The sequence below is a fragment of the Lonchura striata genome, chromosome 1, assembly GCF_046129695.1.
Source record: "Lonchura striata isolate bLonStr1 chromosome 1, bLonStr1.mat, whole genome shotgun sequence".
Classification (NCBI taxonomy): Eukaryota; Metazoa; Chordata; class Aves; order Passeriformes; family Estrildidae; genus Lonchura; species Lonchura striata.
Window position 1 is genome coordinate 46417456 of NC_134603.1, and position 22810 is coordinate 46440265.

General features: G+C 40.1%; 1 protein-coding gene across 13 annotated transcripts in view; it reads left to right on the top strand.

The window, feature by feature from the left end:
• The window catches only part of ZNF521 (zinc finger protein 521), a 229736-nt gene that overhangs the window by 74014 nt on the left and 132912 nt on the right, over positions 1-22810 (top strand). For all 13 annotated transcript variants that reach the window (XM_077783929.1, XM_077783921.1, XM_077783925.1 and 10 more), the window contains one exon: positions 18876-22228. In XM_077783929.1, the coding sequence (XP_077640055.1) occupies positions 18876-22228 (3353 nt within the window). The remainder of the gene's footprint in view (positions 1-18875; positions 22229-22810) is intronic.

Below are 22810 nucleotides of genomic sequence, written 5' to 3' on the forward strand. Positions count from 1 at the left end.
TTGTATACCTAATCTGATCTCACAGGTCTCACACTGACATCTGACAGAAATAACATATTTGACATTGAATTTACACTGATGCAAGACTGATGTAGACTAATTCTTAATGTTACCTTACATCTCTCCAAAATCTCTGAGCAAAATCATCAATAGAATACTTTTCTGTCATAGACACTTTTGTAGGAACAATCTTGTATCTTAAATTTAAGAATGCTTTAAAAAACATCCAAGTAAATAGGGCAAAACCTGTAAAACTGAAAAATAAACTGTTGCCTAACACATACAATGAGTAAGATGACTGAGAGCTTCAGTGAAACCTGGTAAGGTTTTGATTTTTTTTTTTGTTTTGTTTTTTGGTTTTTCTTTATAATGGTGTGCTTAACTATGCAAGTTTATAATTTGGTAGAGAAAATAGAACTGTTGTCAGCAGAGTTTCAGACAAATTGGTTCTCAGTTAGAAATTGATTGGGAGGGTAAACAAACAAAGCATTAGTATTTATTTCAGGAAGTCACATGCATTGTTAATAATCCATAAAAGGGCAAATTCTGAACAATTGAACACCTCACTCCAAAAAAAAATGTTGATAATATGACTCAGATGGTTGATCAGCAGTTTTTGCAGTAGAAAATGACAAGTTAGTTCTTGCCAAAGAACTCTTGATTAGGAGTACAGGAAATTTTCAATATTTAGTGTTGAAAACTTGACCAAAACAATCTGATCCTCTTGGCACTGCGAGCTTAGTCAAAGTGTAGGACAATGGTGAAAAGTTGAGAGGAACTAGAGACACATCTGAAAGTTTTTCAGAGTTGGCTATAAAGCAGGGCTTCACTAAGTTCATAAAGTAGAGAGTACACAGGAATCATTCTGATCCTTTTGTAAGCCATCTATCTGCCTTTCATGACTCCATAAATGTTTGTAGCAACTCTTAATAAGGAAATGTAGGATTAGCAAAAAAAATGCATGCTGGTTAGCCTTCAAGGCACTTATATCTGGAAGTGGGGAGCCATGCCACATGATCAAGCAGCTCTTTATAGGCCATGTGCGAGTACTTCTGGTGCCTGTGACAAGGCCAATAAATGCAATTTAAGGAGTTAAGGTGTAGGAGTTACCTACACCCGAACACACTGAGACTTGATGTCCTACTATGTAATGAACCACTGTGCAACTCATTTTAGCTGAACCATGAGAGAAGCAAAGTTTGGCCATCAGTGCCATCAAATATGTTGTTTTTACATCTGCATTTCCTTTATCATCCTGCTGGGCCAGCTGAGACTCGTGCTGCAGTGGTGCCCTTTGAGGTACCTCCAGCCAGTCAGCTGGCTAACAGGGACAGAGGCAGGAGCAGAGTGCTCCCTGGCAGGAGCTTGCACATTTGGAGCGTAAGCTGTGGCTCGGTTCACCTTGCAGGCTTTTCTGGAAGTGTGACTTCAGAAATATGAGTTTGTTTATTTTTGATCAGGAATTAGTTAAAGATGTAATGTACATCTTAGGGTCTTTGTGGAGGAAGGAAAAACTTTCTTTTTGGACATACCTTTATTTTTATGCATGTATAAAATTACACATGCACATTATTTTTCATATATATGTTTGCTTTGCATATTGTCACTTCTGAATGCATTTTGTATATCCAAGTTAAAGTATTTTTACTTGGTTAAAAAATGGTTTAGAACTAATTGTTTCAAAATGGAATCACAGTGTGATTTTGCTGAAAATACTTGTCTGCGGGAAGTTAAAGAAATCCTACAAAGGCTTTTTTTAATGTAACTTACTGAAGAGCAAGAACTGTCATGGTAGCATATAAATGGGGCAGATGGAAATATCCCCTCGAGGCTATGGGACTTGAGTTAATAAACCTTGAAAAGTTACCATAATTTTCACTTTGTATTTTCCTCATGAACCCAAGTAATATAGCTCATTCATTTTGAATATTACCACTAGACTCCCAGGCAATAAGTCTGATTTTCTTAAACCCTACTTCTAACCAGATCCAGACCAAAGCTAAATGCTTGTCCCAGCAAAAGCTAGTAACAAAAATTCCATTGGCTTCAGCAGGGCTAGGATTTTATTCTGAGACTTTGGATTTTAGTGTTTTTGTTAATGTAAGTAAAATTAAACAGTATAGTGTTCAAAAGGTTGACCATTTATTTTTCTGCTAATCCTTCTCTGTATCTCTTGGATGCAGCTGCTAATATTCCCTTGATATAAATATCTTGCTAGAAGTTTCCTCAGTGTGTTCAGTATATCATGCCTGTAACACACAACATATTATCTTTTTTGTTATTAAATGCATGAGGAAAGGGATGAATGTAGTTGAGCTTATGAAAAAGATCACTTAGGGTTAAAATCTTCATGTCATATGAGTAGGAGCTCATGATAAAGCTAAGGGTCACATATTCTCTTTACCTCACATAAGAGAATCTGAGGTGATACAAACTGCCTCTTCAGAGGAATGCAGTTTCTAGTTTATGAAGGAAGTAATCAAATTAGAATATTTCAGAGGCAGTAATTGGTATCAAATAGCGACAGAAATCTAGAAGTTTTCTGTGGAAATAAAATGGTCCAAAGTGGGGATGATAAACCTGGGCTAAAGTAGCAGACTTTAGGGCCAAGGAACAAAAGCCAAGTAGTTATGTAGAAAATTTGGGGAGAATACAGCCTTTCTTCAGCCATCCCACCCTCTAAGCAGTAGAGAGAATATTGTACCAGTGCATTCTAAAATCCCAGCTCAAGGCTGAATAAAATGAAGAAAACAGATCCTGCCGTAATAAAAACACATGTAAAATTCCTGGAAATGTTTCCTGTTACAGGCTGCCTGGTTAGTATAGGCTGCCTGCACATTGGTACAAAGTCAGCAATTGTCTGATGTTGTTCATATTTCTTTTTGCCAGGAAGATGAAGATCAGACCGGAAGGTTATCGGTCTCCTTTGCAGTCATGTTAGGATCAGAAGGAATAAAAAAACTAATTGTCTTGATTGCATTTCAGATTGTTTTGATTGGGATTATGCCCATGAGATAAAAAGCCACAAAACAGGCTTTTTTTCTGCCACAGTAAAAGCCAGGGAAGAGCTTTTGCTTTGGAGTTGATACAGAGTAGTCCAAATAATGTCCTGCAAGCCAGATCCAGTCCACAGTGTGATTCTTCCCAGATTACCAATTTTTTGAAGTGACCCTGTGTTGGGACTGTAGCTCGGCAGGAACAGCTGTTACTGGCTCCTCCGGATGGTCAGGATGCTCCTAGTGTACCCTCCACTCCCTACTCTCCTCAAGCTGCCACTGTGTCCATGTTGTGGGTGAGGGCTCCTGTCCCATGACTACAGACCCTGTCAAGTATCCAAGGAGCTGACCCAAAACTGGCATCTGGCCAAGAGCAATTAAATGATTGGACCAAATGGGTAATACCTTATTCCAAGATGAGTATTCGCTTTTTTTAACAAGGCAGTCTTCCATGCATCTCTCTCTTTTTTTTCCCCCCTTGTCTTTATGTGGGATGTGAGTTATCAGGGGATTTAGAGGTTGCAGTTCCATTAGCTGGCTGGAGACACCGCAATATGTGATATTTTCATTTGGTCTGCTCTGAGCTGTTCTTGCGTACAGGAGGTCTGCAATATATTTGCAGGCACATAACATATGCCTCCAGTAGACATGTTTCAGAGGAGTGAAACTGGTAGTAGCACAATGTCTACAAGGCTGTGGAGAATGGGGGGAAACACTTAGACCATATGCCTTGAGGCTGCCTTCTTAATGGGCTTGAAATAAAGAAGCAGGAAATGTTCTGGTGTTCTGGGATGCAGAGAGACACATTTTCAGGTTAGTACAAGATCCATGTTGGGAGTATTATTGACCAGTATTGTTCCTTCCCCAGAAAGTAGGGTCCTGGTTCTACATCCTAGTGATGAATTTCCAGCTTATTTGAACAGTTTGCTTATTTATCTTGGACAAAGACCATACTGCAGTCATCTGGGCTAGACTACTGTAATGTGCTCCTAATTGTTTCCCTTGAAATTGATCCGGAGCCTCTTTGGGGTGGATATATTAAAAAATACAGTCCTGTCCATGTAGCTGTTCAAATTTTAATCCCCTGGTTCTTGGGCAGCAGCCTTGCACCCCGTGTCCCTGTCTGGCAGTTGCTCGCGGTTGGACATGGCTTTGCTTTCTCTCCCTGGGCTGAGTCAGACACAGGCCGAAGGCAAGGCTTTCTTGTCCTCCGTTGTGGAACTCCCTGCCAGAGCCCCTTGCTGGCTGCCTTTAAGGCAAGCTGCAAGCCCTGTTTATTTCAGTTGGCCTATCCATGACTGTTTTATGGGCTCCCTACCTTTGTTTTTGCATCTGCTACCCTTTTGTTTTTCTCTTTCCTCTAACTAGTCAGGAATTGAATCTTTTGGGGCTGGCAGGTCCCTTTTGAATTCTGTGTGTATAGCATATTGTAACATGCTATTAGATTTTGCTTTCTACTTTTACTGTTTTGCATTTGGCTCTTTATGCTACTTGGCTTACAATTGGTGCTTTAGAAAAGATCAAATAAATATATCATTGTGTCAAGTCTTATTTTGTATGAGGGTTAAATTCAGTACCCAAATATAGAAGAATGTGTTTATGGGGAAACTTAGTACTGAAAGAATTAGAGAGAAAGCTCCAATTAGAAAGCAAGCTGATTCCATGCCATTTGCTATGCCATGTTTTCTTTAAGAGAAAACTTCCACTGTAATTAGCAAGAAATTGTGCAGCCTACCGGCCAATGCATTACCTAACACAGAGCCTGCTATTCAGTCTTAGGAATAGTTTGTACTTTTATATGCTCCTGTGGAGAGTGATGATACTGTGAAGTCCAGTATCAGCAAAACAGGAGTCTAAACAAGAGCAGAGTCAGGAAATCTTGTACAATAGATGATAAATAGTGATTTGGTTCATTGGCCACTTCAGGAGGAAGCATGTAAATGTAATCGTGGAATACAATGGTCTGGGCTTCAAATTTAAGCACTAGAATTAAAGTGTCTGTTTTCCATCCTGGACAAATTATTTGGCTGTTACATACATACCCCAGCCTGTGCACATGATGTTTTTATTTATATTATGTGGGCTGCCACGGGATCAGCAGAAGTTCAGGTCTTTGTTTTAGAAACTGCATAGGACTCAGCAAAAAAAATGTGTTTTACCTCACATTAAGATAAGTCTGATAACATCAACCAGGGGAATGAAACAAACAACTAGGAGGAAGAGGAAATAGCAGCCAAGTGCTGTACAAAAAGCAAGGGTCTTAGTTCAAATATTGTCATCTGAAAATGGTTTATGGGCACTAAAACAGAGGAGTGAACCCAGGGGTAAGTTAATGCCACTTTGCTGAGCTTTGGGAATCCAGGAAGTTACATATCATCCATCTAAGGAAGTTCCACTTGTAAAATACTATCAAAGCCCAAATCGTTTAGGGCAGCTTGGTCCTGCAAAACATTACATTTATTAATCACTTGACTAATCCACATTAATCAGTACAGCCTAGTAGCAAAATTATTAATCAGCTTGCTGAACTGAGCAATGTTGCTAAGAAATGAGCCTACTTGGAATTTTAAAATTTATGAAAGACTGTAAAACAAGATGATTGGAAAAGATGCAAAATCTCCACAAAATCAACTTTTATCTCTCATCTCACTGCTTCCATTCCATCTACCACTGACGAGACCAAAAACCTTGATGCAAGTTGGTATTCAGAAAGTAAAGTATTCCTTCTGTGTGTGTGGGGAAAGTGTCTCTCCTTCCCAAACACAAACACAGAGACAAAAATAAAACTAAAGACCAAAGTAAATGTATGAGAGGGGAAAGTAAGTATTTGTTTCTTAATTGTGAGGAGGATGGTTTTTAGGCTTTTAAGAATAGAACATGTAAATGAGTACAGAAACGGCATACAACAATCTATCCAGAAATTTGAATGTGATCAAAACATGTAAGATACATTGGGAGATGTGTAAGAGTCTTTTCAAGAAGCCTCAGGGGACTCAAGAGAATAATCTGGTGTATATAACACAGCCATCTCACTTGAAGCAAGGAAAAATAAGGCAAAGGATAGTAAACAAAGTTTGACACGAATATTTCAGTACTGGAAGTAATAAATAATGGTTGTTGGTGGGAGCTGAGTGCTTTACTGACAAGAACAAGATGGCAATAACTAACTTGTCCCAGATGAAGAACAAAATCTATTTTCTGTAGATGGATGACTAATTAAAAAGGTCTGAACATCAGCAATTATAAAATGGAAAGAAGGATCTTGGCTGTTAATGCTATTTCTACTGCTTCAGAATGTGCATTTTCCTTACATTTCCTTCAAGGAGTCACACAATCCTCTGCTATTTTCAGACACTTGTGCCTTCTGTGGCACTTTGGGCTGCAAATGTTCTGATCCAGAGGAAATGGAAGCAGTGGTTCTGTTGAGGAAAGGCCACTTCTTTCTAGAGCAGGTTGATGACACAGGCTATTGAGTCCTTACAGAGAATTGTTTGTCTTCTGGTTTTAGATGGCTTTAATTCTTCCAAATTACTCCTTGAATAATAGGAAAAAGGGCAATTTGAATTTCAGTGACAGATTGGACATAACAGGTTGCAACTATTAGGTCTAATTTTACCATACTGAGAAATAAAATTGCCTAAACATAAACATCGATCACTGATGCAGTAAATTAATTTGTACAGAAAAAGTAGTTTAACTGCAGTGCACATTAAACATAGAAAATTTTCAAAATTACAGCTCTCTGAATTAATTTGTACACTTGTTTACTTGTTAAAAGCAAAGCGTAACTTTTTTGATTTTTTTTTCTGTTTGTGAATTTGAATTGTGAAAAGCACAGACAATCACTGACTGGTGTTTTTTTCTTTTCCCCCCATTTCTGATGAGGTTAATAGACATACTAAAGACATATTTTAAATGTTTCATTCTAGCAAGTACATTCAGCATTTCAATAGGTTTGAATTATGCTTTGTTAAGAACTGGTGATGTCATATAATTAAAAAATTTACGAAGTTGTTCAGCAATGAGTTTACATTCAAATGTGTCCTCAGGCTTATTTAAACTGTTGAAGTCTTCCAAACTGTTTTGCAAAAAATGTCATCTTCCTTCTACTCCCAAAAAAATCTGTACATACTACTTCCCCACATTTTAATATGGTATCTAGAGACTTAACATAGATGCTAGCCAACTTTTCTTCATTATTGCAGTTGCTATTTTTAATATGTTTATTGTTTCATAAAATGGAAAAGAATATGCTCTTCTTGAATCTGTGGCTGTAACATTACTGATCATAAGCAGTTGCCAGTGCATATGTAAGCTGGATAAAGGTTGCCTAAGTCACAGTGGAACAGGATCTGCCAGTGTGGCTTATTTTGATGGTATCTGGTGTCTACTGTTTTCAAGGACAGTAGTTCGATTCAAACACAATTCTGATAAGTGGCAGGTTTTCATGTCTTTAATGCCCTGACAAGGGCATCACTCTCAAGAGAGGGAGGTGAAACCATTTGGATGAGAATTTCTTCCCCTCTCCTTTGTGCTGACTCACCAAGATAATGGACAATTAATAGTGAACCTTCTCTGCAGGGAAAGTCCAGGGTTATCACTAATAAAAAGTGCTCATGAAATGTTTGGATACAAAAGCGGGAGAAAAAATAAACATAAAAATGTAGGAAGCAGGACCAGCACAAGGCTCAATCTACAATATGAATTTTTTTCACCTGAAATTATGGTGAATGATTTTTCAGTAGCAGTGAAGCTGCAGCTTTTTAGACCTGGCTCATTTCTTGTGAACTGTGAAAAGAAAGGACAAGATGAATGTTTTTGTTTTGTTTTGGGTTTTTTGGTTTTTGTTTTTTTTTTGTAAGGGAGAAATCTGGCTTGTATATTTTTTAGATACACCAGTTAGTAGGGCTGACTGCTCTTAGTTACAAATCACATCATGCTGTAAAATTTTGCCTGGTAGGATAAGAAGGAGCGATCTAAATAAATTGCTCTTCACCTTATCTTCTGATCCAAGAGCAGATTTACAGGATTCTCTTCAGGTTTACTTTCATACGCATTGCTTACATTTAGACTACATGTGAGATTAGTTTCCTTTTCTGAAGAGTGCACACTTTTTCTTGCCTGTGGGGAAGGCTCACAATTGGTGAGTCCATGCAGCCCTCAGTTTTTGCTTCACTGGGCAATCCTAGCAACTCTCAGATGCTCCCATAACAGCCTGCTGCCCCTGAGGTCACCTGGAGAAGGAGTTGCTGGAGGTCAGCAGAGCGCTGCTCACATTTACAAGTCAACAGGCAGGCTGTCCTGGGGATTATTGCCGTGGCTGTACCTGTGCTCCTGGTTTAGCAAGCGATGATGCGATTGTGTGCCTCTGTTGTCCAAGTAAACACAGAAAAGATGTACAGCGTTTCCTGGAGTTAGACAAACTAAAGATTAGTCTAAACTGAGAGTGGAACAGGTTAACTGATCTTTCTCTACCCTAAGCTTTCATTTGTCCCTCGAAGCACTGAGCTGTCAATAGAGTGTACAGACTGATAAGTATAGGTTCTCCTCAGCCTGAAGAGATCTGTCTGATAAGATGGCCTTAAAAAAAAAAGAAAGAGAGAGAGAGCAGTACATTAACTGCTTTGACTGCAAAATACCCCCTGGTAGCCAGAGATAAGACACCTTGAGCTTCTCAGAAGACCTTAGACAGGATGTAAATGAAGCCAAAAAAAAAAAAAAAGAAAAAGGAATAATTTCAAATCCAGCCGCTATTCTGCTCTGCCCTTATTTCCAACCCTGACAGCAAAAGGCTTAATTTACTGTATTTCACACCAGGCTTCCATTCTACACTGAGGAAGCTGCAAAGGGTTGTTTAAGATATAGGCTTTAACAAAGTGGAGATCTCTCTATTTTTGGAGAAGCCTCTATTTCAGACACTTAATCATGCATTTCAGCAGGCTTTGGTGAATGGAAATTATACAGAAGAGAAGGAAAATTCTGCCTTTTACAATGAATTTCACCTTCTCATTTTTATAATTTAATCACTCAAATAAACCTGTATTAACATGAAAGGACTGAGTGAAGCTTATACATACTTTAATCGTAACTTTTACCATGCAAAATTCCACATAGAGGGACTGATATTCTGCAAGATTAGCAGGCAGTAGATGTGACAGTTTACACATGACACCTTCATAATATGATTTGGTCTTCTGAGCACTGTGGACTGGGAAATTTGTTAGGTTTCCCTTACAGGCTAGACCACCTGTATATTAATGGAAGACACACACATCTGCCAACCTGAGCCTGTCCCGTGGCATAGACAGCCACATATGTTCCCATTCAAGCAAACCTGGGGAAAATGAGGTTCAGGAAGAAAGGACTGTTACACAGCATTTTGACTGCATTGCAAAGGCTCCCAAAACATGTTGCCCTCAGTGTGACTATGCTGCACTAGAGTTGGTGTAAGCATTTATCTGCCATCCTATTAAAAAAAAACAAGGTTATCTTTGCCTCAGGACATCTTTTTTTACAGCTGGGCAGCACATCTACACTAACAGTCAGATCTAAAACAAGAGAGCCTAAAATGAGATATAGATGGACTATAAAAAGCTAAATAGAATTGGTTATCCAAAACTTACCTTCCTGGGTTTATCCCACTTTGTAAGGCACCTCTTATTTTCATGAAAATTTCTCAGGTTGCTGCAGTTTGGTAGTTTGTGGAAACCATCCTAGTGTGAGCATCTGGGTACCCACTGCCTTTGATCAGCCTGCTGCATGGAGAGTGCCACAATAAGCCCAGGACTTGTTGGGCACTTTCAGCAAAATGTCTTCCCTACCTAGGGGCCAAGTAGGTAAAGTATTAAATAGCATGAGGCCTTGACTCAGTTCTCGGAGTATTCTGAGGGGATTCAAAGTCATGTTTCCTGCCTCTGAGCAGAGGGTCTTAAGTTGTCCCAAGGTCCCTTCTCCTGGAAGCTAGGCATGCTGGAAGGAAAGAGTATCCTATTCATACAACTAGTAGGAGCACATTTGAGAAGGAACTTGTTACCCTGTGGAGAAGTATGCTCATTCAGTCCAGGGGTTCTTGCAGTCTGGAACTCATGCTTAAGTTTATTTTTGTTTTTATCCAGTGCCTCTTTAATATATAAAGAGCCCAGTACTCCCCTCTCCCAGTTGAGTGCCCAAGCTGCGAGGCTGCAGACCTTTTCCTGGTTCCCCCCCAGGGCCCCATGAATCCTGCCTTCTTTGCTTCTTGGGCTCCTGGAGACACCTAGGTCTCTTTGCAGATCTAGGTCCAGGCATTTTCACCTGTGTAAATAAGACCTCCACCACATTTCTGTCATTCTAAGAAATAAGCAGTTCTATGTTTACTTACTGTATTTAATTCTAGCACACTGTAAAATAACACTGATGTGTTTTTGAAAGCATTAACTGCCTACACTGCTTTTGCTTGATCTAAATTTCCTTTCACTTTCCATTTCCTTGAAAAGATTTTTAGATATCTTTGCCTGGGTTTCTTTCAGATGCAATTATTGACTCCCTTCTTTCTCTCTACCTGGTATTTCTTTCTTCTGCTTCTCCACACATTGCCTTCCTTCTTTTCTCTGTCCTAGTTTAGCCCCCTGCTAACTGTTTTGCTGTTGCTGTTCTGATCTAAAGGCAATGAGGCAAAGAATTGGGGTGGTTGAAATGCAGGCACAAGTAGGATGGACAGGCATACGTGATTAAAAAATGCGGGACCTTCATGAGTAAACACTAGATTAACTGAAAGAAGGGAGATACTCAAATCAGGACCCAAGGTGATGCTTGTCATCTCAGGGGATTCTGCTTGCAAATCCAGTCCAGAGGCTCCATCTTTTGTCTGAGCCTCCAGCTAGGGACTTTTTGACAGCCGTCCCTTCTCTCTGCAGGGTCCTGCAGCTGTGTGGGAATCAGGACTTAGAGGGCAGCTGTGAAGCAGGGCTGCCTTCAGCTCTTAGGGCCTGATCTTCTGGACCATTTGATTTTGGGAAGGAAGAGAAATATTGACATTTCTCTGACTTAAGGCACACTCCTTATGTTGTGACCTAGGAAAGAAAGAAACTGTCAGCTCGTTTTAATACCTATATATCTTGAAAGTTTGATTGGGACTGCATTACAGGGACTGTCTCTGAGGCTTTCAAAAGGAGCTGCAGTGTGGGGGAAGATTGGATGGAGAGGGCTTTTGGTCCTATTCATGATGCTGCCTGGGGGAGAGCACAACCCAGTGAAAACAGAAGGCAGAACACTGGGGTCCAGTGAAGAACCCTGAACTGTTATCCCCTAGTCATTTGCTGTTCTTAATAAGCAGTACAAATACTGTTACTGGCACAACAAATTATAATAATTATTCTCTAGCAAAAACCTGATTGACTGAATCACTACTTTCAGTTCATGAGGTTGTTAATATACAGGTTCTTAGGAGATCGTTATTATGTGCATGTTCGCTGGAATATCTGAATGGGCTTTTGCTCTGTCATTATCTTGATTTTAAATGCAATTATTCTCAGGGTGGTTTTTTTCTGACCCTAGCTTCAGATGGAACAAGCTTGGTGGTCTCTGACTCATACTGTACAAACAAACAAAAACAAAGACTAAAAGAAACAGCAACTTAACAGGGGAAGAAATACAGTGTAAATGTGTTTGTCACATTTAAGCAGTGGACAAATGAGCTAATTTGAATCGCTTAGTGCTTGTACAGTCACAACTAAACAACCCCTGTAAATTAATTGTGTGACATGCGATTCCCAATTATGTAAAGCAGTATAATAAGCTGTGAAGATGGTGACTGTTATATGTACAGGAGTGTGGAAAATTACTTATGCTTTCTCTGCCTATAGAGGCACAAAATGCCAGCTTCCTCAAACAAGCAGAAGTGTAGCTCTGTTTTCTTCTAGTTGCAAATGGAGTTTTGTGTATGATTTGAAAGGTGGAGCAGAATATGAACTGCTTACATTTTCTTTAATTTGGCTGCAGAAGATGGAATTCATCGGGCTCCGTCTGTTCAAATGAACTTTAAGCAACAATCAAGGAAAACATTTATGCTCCTCTTTACATATGTAATGGTAATATGTCTTCTGAAGAAGACATAATGGAGCTGGAGCCTTAGGTTACCTTAGGAGAGCAATACAGGAATGTTAACTACTTATGTAGGCATTAAAGGCATTTTATAAAAGCAAGCAGGTTTTTCCTGTGAAGTATTAAAGTGACTTATTTGTTGTTTCTAGGAGCTGTCTTTCCTCTGGTTATGAAATTTAAAATGGGGAAACCTCCCTACCATCTGTCTCAGTTCTTTTGGTCAGGAACCCCTGTATGTTTCTCCCCCAGTTATCTTAACTGCTAATGCATTTAATTGGTGCTCCCAAAGCAGTTTTGAAATATTGATAGATTTTAAAAAACATCTGTAAATTATAAATAATTTTTAAAGTTCACATTTCTCTTTTGAATGCCCATTACAGAGTATTAGTTTTCAAGCCATTTAATAAGTTATGAGACAAATGAGTGAGTTTAATGTGGGGTCAGTGATGTGAAAAAAATGTGATGATTATATTAAAGTTTTAGCTTTTTAAAACTGTGTACATTTCTATTGAAAGTAAACATAGAATGTTATATAACAATGTATATTTTATTTAAAATTAATTAAAGACTAGTCCTACCTTCTACTTCTATTAAAAACTTCCAAACTATAGCTTCTTTGAGTGACATGTATTGTTAGACCATCACTGAAGCCATGTTGATCCTTAAATACTGTCCTTTGATCTTCTAGCTATTTAGATCTATTCAGCACACAGCACAATATTGTTTTATTTCAGCAATATCTAACCTCTTCATTTGCTATTTATTCACACCTGCATATTCCCCTAAGATTCCTTATCTCATTTTCAGGGTAGCCCTGCAGACAATTAGTGGTGGTAATAATATAAAATGTGGCCAGCACTAAAACCTGAAATGGCCATTACAACTAAACTATATGATATATAATAACCACTTCACTCAATTACCTGCACAAAAATGCAAGGATTTAAAACTGTGGAGCCTTATCATACATCCAGTTAACTGACCTACCCACCTGCTATTTAGTCCTTCCTTTCTTACAAATCATGTTCTACCTTGTGGCATGCTGTCTGGTAAATTAGCAATACTGTGCATTTGTATGAGTTTTCCATCCTTTTCAATACAAGTGTATAAGCACATATAAGTCTCTGCACTAGCATATGAACAGGTCTTTGACTGGAGGTAGGACAACAAATAATGGCTACATAACAACCCAATGCATAAATGCATACATGTGCATTCACAATCCATGTGCCTGTGGCAGTATGGAGTACACAGGTTTATGTGCTGCTGCCTGGTGTACTTGATTTTTCATTTTTAGTATCTATTATCATTCTACGTAACTCATTATATTTTACCTGTTAAAGAAACCTTGCTATTTAGTACTTTGGATGGGTTCCTGGGGGATACTTGTGTCACCAGTCTGCCATTATTATAATGGGAGAAAAGGAGTGAGAACATATCATCAGGACCCAGAGCTGGAGGGTGTCTGTACATCTCAACTGCTGGGCTTTCTCTTTGGTCAAATACAGCAGTTTAAGCATTTTGCCAGCTCTGAGTTTCAGGGGAGAAAGAATTATTCTTGCAGTAATGGCTCAGACTGGGGAGATGCAGGTTCTGTTTCCTCCTTCACACAGATTACATTTGTAACCTGAGGCAAAGCATTCCAGCTTGTCTGTGCCCGTTACTTGAACAGCAAAATGGGGAAAATGGAAAACTGCTGCTTACAGGATATTGAAAATATTAATTTGTTCATATGTGTAAACTCTGCTCTATCAGAGGGCCCCTATGTATTATGTCACATAAAGGTTAGCTGACATTTGCTTTAGGAATGTGGCCATTTGTCTAGTGGCAGCAAAAACATGTTTAAATCATACAGAAAAATAAGCCATGATAAAGTAAATGCCCTGAAGTCTACTCCAGCAAAAGCATGTGTATGTCATAGACCTTCCTGGTGACTAAGTAACATCTTTCTGAAGCAGTCCTGTTAATTCAGTCAGCAGCACTAGGGATAAGATCTCTTTTAAGACCTCGCGTCTGCTGGGGTTGGCACATGAGTGGCTGGCGGCTAACTCCACAGAGGTGCTTTTGTGTTCTTGTTCTTCCCCCTTCCTCCCCCGCTTTTGTGGGATAACTCCTGGTATTGCTTCACTTTTCTGTTAGTGAGCACTTTCCCCATCAATACTACTGAACAGGTGTTACTCTGCTACTAACTGAGTTTCCAGCTGTCCTCCTCCAACACAGACCATGCAAAATTTGTTGTTTCGTCCTATTAGACAGACTAGAGAATTATCAAGCCTGAGATGGAGGTCTTCCTTGCAGGATATGATAGTTTTGTTGCCAGAAGATGGTCAGAAAGGCCTGGCTGGCTAACAAAGACAGTCCTTCAGCTGCTGGGTGTAGTTCCAGTTTTGCATCCCCTTTGGCAGCAGCACAGAGACTGCTGCAGTGTGGCCAGCCAGCAGAATTAGGAAATAAGGACCTCTTTTATTTACTCAGGCTGCTGAATCATGGGCATTCCTGTCTGCTTGGAGAAAAGTCAGGCAGCTCTACTTTCCACTGGAAGTCTCAGGAGTGCTTGGTACTTTCATCTCAGAGTGTTCACACACTTGTTTTAATGTGCTTTATGGAAATGGTGAAACTCAGCAAGTACAGTTGGTGTAGAAAAACATCTGCACTAACTATTCACACACATTTGCATCTTTAAATAGACTTTTAGGCCTTGTAGCTGATTTTCAGTGAAGTTTTTTGGTTGTGAGTGCTAAAGCTTTCTTAGAGTCAGCGAGTGTGAAGTGACTGGTTCCAAAAATTAAAAATTTAAATGGACATGTTAAGTGCATCACACTGAAACTCAGAATACTTGCCATAACACAAAAAAGGCATTTACAGTAAGTAGCACTTAGTGAGTGCTGAAGGAAAAAAAAAGTCAATACAGAAAATATATTTTAAAACTCCATAAACAGTCTGTCAAGTACCTGGAGCTCCATTCTGCCCTCAGATAGATGTGTACCACTCCTGGGAACTTGTATGTGTGCATCTGAGTTTGGTCCAGAGTATTTTAAAACAGCTTGTTATAACATTAAAGATCAGATTTGTAATGTTGACATATAGCTCAGTGTGTAGGTGTCTGCAGATTTATATACAGGCAGCTATGTGCAGAGTAGCAGCAAACTGTATTTTCTATGAGAGTGATGGGTGAAAAGGGGTTTGAAGCCCTTTACCCCGACAGCAGGTCAAACTCTACCGCCCGTGCAGAGCTGGCTCTGTAGTGAGATCTACTGTGAAAGCTGGAGTGGAGTCTGCATCCCAAGGCTCTCTGCAAAGACCTTAAGTTCAGCTCCTCCATCACAGTTTTGAGGGACAAGGCCTGCTCACCTTGTGCCTGTGCACGTGGAGTCGCCTCAGTGTAGAGCAGTAAGTCACACTTTGCTGCCATTCTGAGGGAGACTTTCTTAATGGTTGCACCTTAATTTTATAGGGCAGCATGCTTGCGGGGAAGGGTGGGAGATAGCAGGACAGGCACTGCCATCACTCCAGTTCTGCTGTAGCAGTAATTACCCTTAGTCCAGTAGTTACCCCAGTTGCTGTCCCCAGATCCATTCCTACCCAGACCCTGAGCTCTACTGGCACATTAGTCCATTGCACACAATGTTCCCAGGGTTCAGGTTGGAGTCTGCACAGCAAAAGTCACTGCAGTGAAACATTCTCCTTGTGGCAGAAGGACAGTTTCAAAAGCCTTTCTGTGGGTCACTGAAAGCTGATGGGCTTGGCCTTTGGAGCCCTTTGTGTGAGGACAGCCCAGGGTCCCTCCTTCCAGGCATGGCCCCGTCCACACAGGCTGTCCCCTGCCCCGCCATGCCAGGGGCTGGCGGGGAGTCAGGAAAGCATGTTGGTGACATTGTTAGGCTTGTACTCAGGAAAATCCTGTTGTCCTCTGCCTTGTGGAATTCCCCCTGCCTTGCTGGTTCTTCCGGAGTTCTGAGAGATTGAAAGATTTTCACTTCTCAAGTTAAAAGGACACAAATCTGACTTGTGTCTTGCTTTTCTCCCTTTTGCACAAAGAGAACTGCTCTGTAGAATTAGTGTGGGCTCTGATTAAAAAATGCAGCGGCAAAGTGGTACACATTTCCATTTGCTGGCTGGAAAGCCAGAACTGTCTCTGTGCTATAGTTACATTCTTCCCCCTTCGCTTTCCTTACCCTTGTGAAAAAGCTGAGGAGAATCCCAGGCAAACAAGAAGAATTGGGTGGGGGAAAGGGGCTGCCATTGCTTATGCCATGGTCATATTCCATACTTGATCCTGACCCTGCTGCCAGCATGACAGCCTGCTGGGATCCACGAGCCAGGGGGAATAGTTGTATAATAGGTTAAACCAGGCAGGCAGTGGCCACAAAAAGGAAGTGATTTACTGCTATGTCAGTGATGGTACACTATTTATAACACTTACTATATATTCCTCTAAACTTTTATACAATAATATATCATTTCTCCATAGGATATACATTTTAATACTAAATTTGGTTACGAAATATGTTGCCTAGGCAGTCACAGACTATTTTTCTTCACTTGGTTGCTTGACATAAATTCCTGTTTATATGCCATCAGTGGGTGTATGTCAGAAATATATTGGATTTTTAAAGAACAAAAGGTTTTCCCATTTAAAAGACCTAGCTGGAAAGATGCATTTAATATAAAATTTAGAAGTGGAGAAAATGTTAACATATTTTTCTGTAAATGCTTGTTCCACTGTTTTGATAATTTCCAGTTTTAGAGTCAAATCCAGCAATTTGAAAGGGCAATACACAGATTTACATTAAAAGTCTCCTGTGAATATTGCAGTCATTAATGCAGTCATATCTTAAAAACTCACCTGACTGGTTTTATTTAGTATGTATGACAATGAGGAACTTTGCACATTGGGAAGCATTTTAGAAGATGATACTACTTTTGCTGGGAGGGAGGATTTTTATGTTTCCTTTTTTTTTGATAAACAGCATTGGTTTTGGTTCAGAAACATGGCACTCAGGCCAGGGGTTGATTTTGTTATTTAAATACAGTGCAGATTTGTATGTATGTAATTACAGATGTATAGTGTGTGTGTGTATATGTGTGCAAAAGGTGTGTTTAATTTGTGAAACCCTCTTCTCCAAGATGCAAACAAGAGGATAAAAACCCATGCAGTTTCCAAGTTATCCTGAAAAGCATTGTGTCAATGGGCAGGCATCCAGCAATGGTGTTTGGTTGTTTTCTCAGAGTTAGATGGCTGCCATCTGGCATTGATAGTGAGATGGCGTTGTCATCAGTTTCTAGATGCAGGAAAGGAATGAATCCTCATCTGTTTCCTGTGGATAAGCAAGAGGTTGATAATCTAGTGAAATCTCTTTACCTTATAGTAAGCAGGCTTGGAATTTGTTTATATAATATAGGCCAGCTCTAACTTTTGTAGTGTAGTAAATTGCTTGAGAGAAGGCTGAGGATGTTAGGAAACTGTCTTCTTTGCAAAAATACCTTTAGAAAGATATTTTTCATGGGGTTTATTGTATCTTTTTTCTATAGTGTTATTGTAGTCAGTTTTACTTTTAAAATGAAAAAAACCCTCAAGCATTGCCCCTGGAAAGGAATAGAAGAATTATTTGAGGTAGAGTGATCTTTCAAACATTCTTTTAATATTTTAAAAGAAGTTTTAGGCTAATATCAATATGATCATTGAAGTATAGTTATCTACATTTAAAACAAAAGGTTCAAAAACTGTACAGCACATTTCTTGAAAAAAATATTTACAACTTGCCCTGTTTAGAGATGAGGTAATGCCATAGATAACTAGTCTGTTTATTATCTGGCCAGCATTTCTGCTTTGTCTTTTCCTGGTAACTCATAAATCTTTCAGCTTTTACCATAAATGTTTATCATTTTTCCTGTTTCCAGTTTTTTACAAGTTGCTTTGTCTGTGATCATCTCACAGTACAGGTTCTGCTGTACTGAGGAAGTTCAGCTGGCTGAGGCCTTTGCAAAAAAGGAAGAAATGGTGGGCAACCTCTTGAACTTAAAAAAAAAAATGCTGTTCATGGCTGACCCTTGTGACACTTTCCCATTTTCCTTGATCCTGGTTGTTGGTTTGTTAGATTGTTTTGAACATTTAATGATCCAGCTGCCAGCTTTCAGTAACTGAATTGTATCATTATTGGAGAAATCTGGTTGCACTTTATTAGAGAAAACATCACTGTTTATATTGTTGTCCTGTTCCTCCCTTGTAATTTTTCCTATTATTGTTTAGAATAACACCCAAGTCTGTCTCAGAAACAGCCTTTAAAGATTCCTGTGTTCAGAATCATTTTCAAAGGAAAAAATACCACAAACCTGCGGCAAACAGGGCAAATCTTTTCAGTAAATATTGGGCATGTGAGTTGACTGTGTTCATTTTAAAGCATGCCTTTAATATTTTCTTTTCCTTTGACTCTTCAGATGCTCACATAATATGCAAATAATTTTACAGTGGATACAAAAGAAACATTAAATATATTAAAATCTGCATTTTAATAAAATTGTCAATGTATAATACATATCCTGCAACGGAGGAAGAATGATAAAAAAGCAATAAAAAGTTAATATAGGCACAGAACTATTTAATAACTTCTAATGTTTTACAGTATGATAAAAATAAATGTGGTCTTGAAACTGTTGATATCACTGTAAGAAATGTTCTAGTCTGAGTTTAATGTTTTAGCTATTTAGGAGTAGCAGTCCTGTGTTATTCATATGCATTTTCTAGCTCCTTTTTACTCTTGAGACTAAGCTTGTGGGCATGTTTCTTTCTCATTTCAGACGGAGTGGATGTTGAGGATGACCCCTCCTGCTCATGGCCAGCATCATCTCCTTCTAGCAAGGATCAGACTTCCCCGAGCCATGGAGAAGGCTGTGATTTTGGAGAAGAGGAAGGAGGCCCAGGTTTGCCCTATCCATGCCAGTTCTGTGACAAGTCGTTCAGCCGCCTCAGCTACTTAAAGCACCACGAGCAAAGTCACAGTGACAAGCTCCCTTTCAAATGCACATATTGCAGCCGTCTCTTCAAACACAAACGGAGCAGGGACCGCCACATAAAGCTTCATACGGGAGACAAGAAGTATCACTGCAGTGAGTGTGATGCGGCGTTCTCAAGGAGTGATCATCTTAAAATTCACTTAAAGACTCATACGTCCAACAAGCCATATAAGTGTGCCATTTGTAGACGTGGGTTCCTGTCATCTAGTTCACTGCATGGACACATGCAGGTTCACGAGAGGAACAAAGATGGCTCCCAGTCCGCTTCCCGGATGGAGGACTGGAAAATGAAAGACACTCAGAAATGCAGTCAGTGTGAAGAAGGCTTTGATTTTCCTGAAGATCTTCAGAAGCACATTGCAGAATGTCACCCTGAGTGTTCGCCTAATGAAGACCGATCTGCTCTTCAGTGTGTTTACTGTCATGAACTCTTTGTAGAGGAAACATCCCTAGTAAATCACATGGAGCAGGCTCATAATGGTGAGAAGAAGAATTCATGCAGCATTTGCTCTGAGAACTTTCACACTGTGGAGGAGCTGTACAGCCACATGGACAGTCACCAGCAGCCAGAGTCATGCAACCACAGCAACAGCCCATCTTTGGTAACTGTGGGGTACACATCAGTCTCTAGCACTACCCCAGATTCAAATCTTTCAGTGGATAGCTCAACAATGGTGGAAACAGCTCCTCCTATACCAAAAGGTCGTGGAAGGAAGCGAGCAGCTCAGCAAGTGCCAGATATCACTGGTCCTTCAAGTAAGCAGGCAAAAGTTACTTATAGCTGCATTTACTGCAACAAACAGTTGTTTTCCAGCCTTGCAGTTTTGCAGATACACCTGAAAACTATGCATTTAGATAAACCTGAACAAGCCCATATCTGTCAGTATTGTTTGGAGGTATTGCCATCTCTGTACAATCTGAATGAACATCTTAAGCAAGTCCATGAAGTTCCAGACCCAGCACTGATTGTTTCTACCATGCCTGCCATGGTCTACCAGTGCAACTTCTGCTCTGAAGTGTTCAATGACCTCAACACCCTTCAGGAACACATCCGATGTTCTCATGGATTTGCCAATCCTGCTGCTAAGGACAGTAATGCTTTCTTTTGTCCCCATTGCTACATGGGATTTCTTACAGATTCTTCCCTGGAAGAGCATATTAGACAAGTCCATTGTGATCTTAGCAGTTCCCGTTTTGGTTCTCCTGTGCTTGGAACCCCAAAAGATCCAGTGGTGGAAGTGTATTCTTGTTCTTACTGTACCAATTCTCCAATATTTAATAGTGTTCTTAAACTGAACAAGCATATCAAGGAGAACCATAAGAACATTCCTTTGGCGCTGAATTATATCCACAATGGGAAAAAGTCCAGAGCCATGAGTCCATTATCTCCTGTAACCATTGAGCAGACCTCTTTAAAGATGATGCAGGCAGTTGGAGGTGCTCCTGCTCGTCCTGCTGGGGAATATATTTGTAATCAGTGTGGTGCTAAGTATACTTCCTTGGATGGTTTTCAGACTCATTTGAAAACACATCTTGACACTGTCCTGCCAAAACTGACCTGCCCTCAGTGCAACAAGGAATTTCCAAATCAGGAGTCACTGCTGAAGCACGTTACCATTCATTTCATGATCACCTCAACCTACTACATCTGTGAAAGCTGTGACAAGCAGTTTACTTCTGTGGATGACTTGCAGAAACACCTACTGGACATGCATACATTTGTGTTCTTCCGCTGCACCTTGTGCCAAGAGGTTTTTGACTCCAAAGTCTCCATTCAGCTGCACTTGGCTGTGAAGCACAGCAATGAGAAGAAGGTATACAGATGTACATCTTGCAACTGGGATTTCCGCAACGAGACCGACCTGCAGCTTCATGTAAAACACAACCACCTGGAGAACCAAGGCAAAGTACACAAGTGCATCTTCTGTGGTGAATCCTTTGGTACAGAGGTGGAGCTGCAATGTCACATCACTACGCACAGCAAGAAGTACAACTGCAAGTTCTGCAGCAAAGCTTTCCATGCTATCATCTTGCTGGAAAAGCACTTGAGGGAAAAACATTGTGTTTTTGAAACGAAAACCCCAAACTGTGGAACGAATGGGGCATCTGAGCAAGTTCAGAAAGAGGAAGTGGAACTCCAGACCTTGTTGACAAATAGCCAGGAGTCCCATAACAGCCACGATGGCAGTGAAGAAGATGTGGACACATCTGAGCCTATGTATGGCTGTGACATTTGTGGAGCAGCTTACACCATGGAGACTCTCTTGCAGAATCACCAGCTGCGAGACCACAACATTCGACCTGGAGAAAGTGCCATAGTGAAGAAAAAGGCTGAACTCATTAAAGGGAATTACAAGTGTAATGTGTGTTCTCGAACATTCTTCTCTGAAAATGGGCTTCGAGAGCACATGCAGACACACTTGGGACCAGTGAAACACTATATGTGCCCAATCTGTGGTGAGCGGTTTCCATCTCTTCTGACTCTTACTGAACATAAGGTCACACATAGTAAGAGCCTGGACACTGGAAACTGCAGGATTTGCAAGATGCCACTCCAAAGTGAGGAGGAATTTTTAGAGCATTGCCAAATGCACCCTGACCTGAGGAACTCCTTGACAGGGTTCCGCTGTGTGGTGTGCATGCAGACAGTGACCTCCACGCTGGAACTGAAAATCCATGGCACATTCCATATGCAGAAAACTGGAAATGGTTCTGCTGTGCAGTCCACAGGACGTGCACAGCATCTCCAGAAACTGTACAAGTGTGCGTCTTGCCTGAAAGAATTCCGTTCGAAACAGGATTTAGTGAAACTTGACATCAACGGTCTGCCATATGGTCTGTGTGCTAGCTGTGTTAATCTCAGTAAAAGTGGTAGTCCAAGTGTCAACATCCCTTCAAGCAGTAACAGACAAGGAATGGGCCAAAATGAGAACTTGAGTTCCATTGAGAACAAAAGCAAGGCAGGGGGACTGAAGACTCGCTGTTCTAGTTGCAATGTAAAATTTGAATCAGAAACTGAACTCCAAAATCATATTCAGTCAATCCACAGAGAGCTTGTTCCAGACAGCAACAGTACACAGCTGAAAACACCACAAGTATCTCCAATGCCTAGAATCAGCCCCTCACAAACTGAAGAGGTAACCCTTTTTTCTTTGCTCTTGACACCTTCCATCCTTTTGGAAAAAATCTCCCTTTTTTCAAGCTGTCTTGTCACTTGTCATGAAATGCTTAGGCTGATCCATGTTACATTTCCATCCACAGCCATTAGTTAGTAATTACCTTCTTCCTGATATGCCTTTCATCTTGGATTGAATTTTGCAGAATAGGACTTATTCCAGTCTCCCTAGGATATTGTCTTGTGTATCACTGAGGATACCTATCTTCATGCCAGCACAACTGAGATCTGGAATCTTATCCCAGCTCCCATACGCATTGGAATCCCCAGCTAGGAGTTGTGCTTACGGCACAGAGCATTAATGACAGAGAAGTAGACATAGTGAGCCAAAATGCTGGCATAAGGGGTTGATATTTTAGAAAATATTTGTGACTAACAAATTGAGGGTATTTTTGTTAATTGTGTTGTAGACTTTCATATTCCCCTCTTCGAGCATATTTTGATTAAGTAGAAGAGCAAGCTAGCCTAAGGTAAATTGGGAAATCAGTCCTTTAGATGCAACTGCTTGTCTTTTTTCTTTCCATTTCTGATGAAGAACATTTTG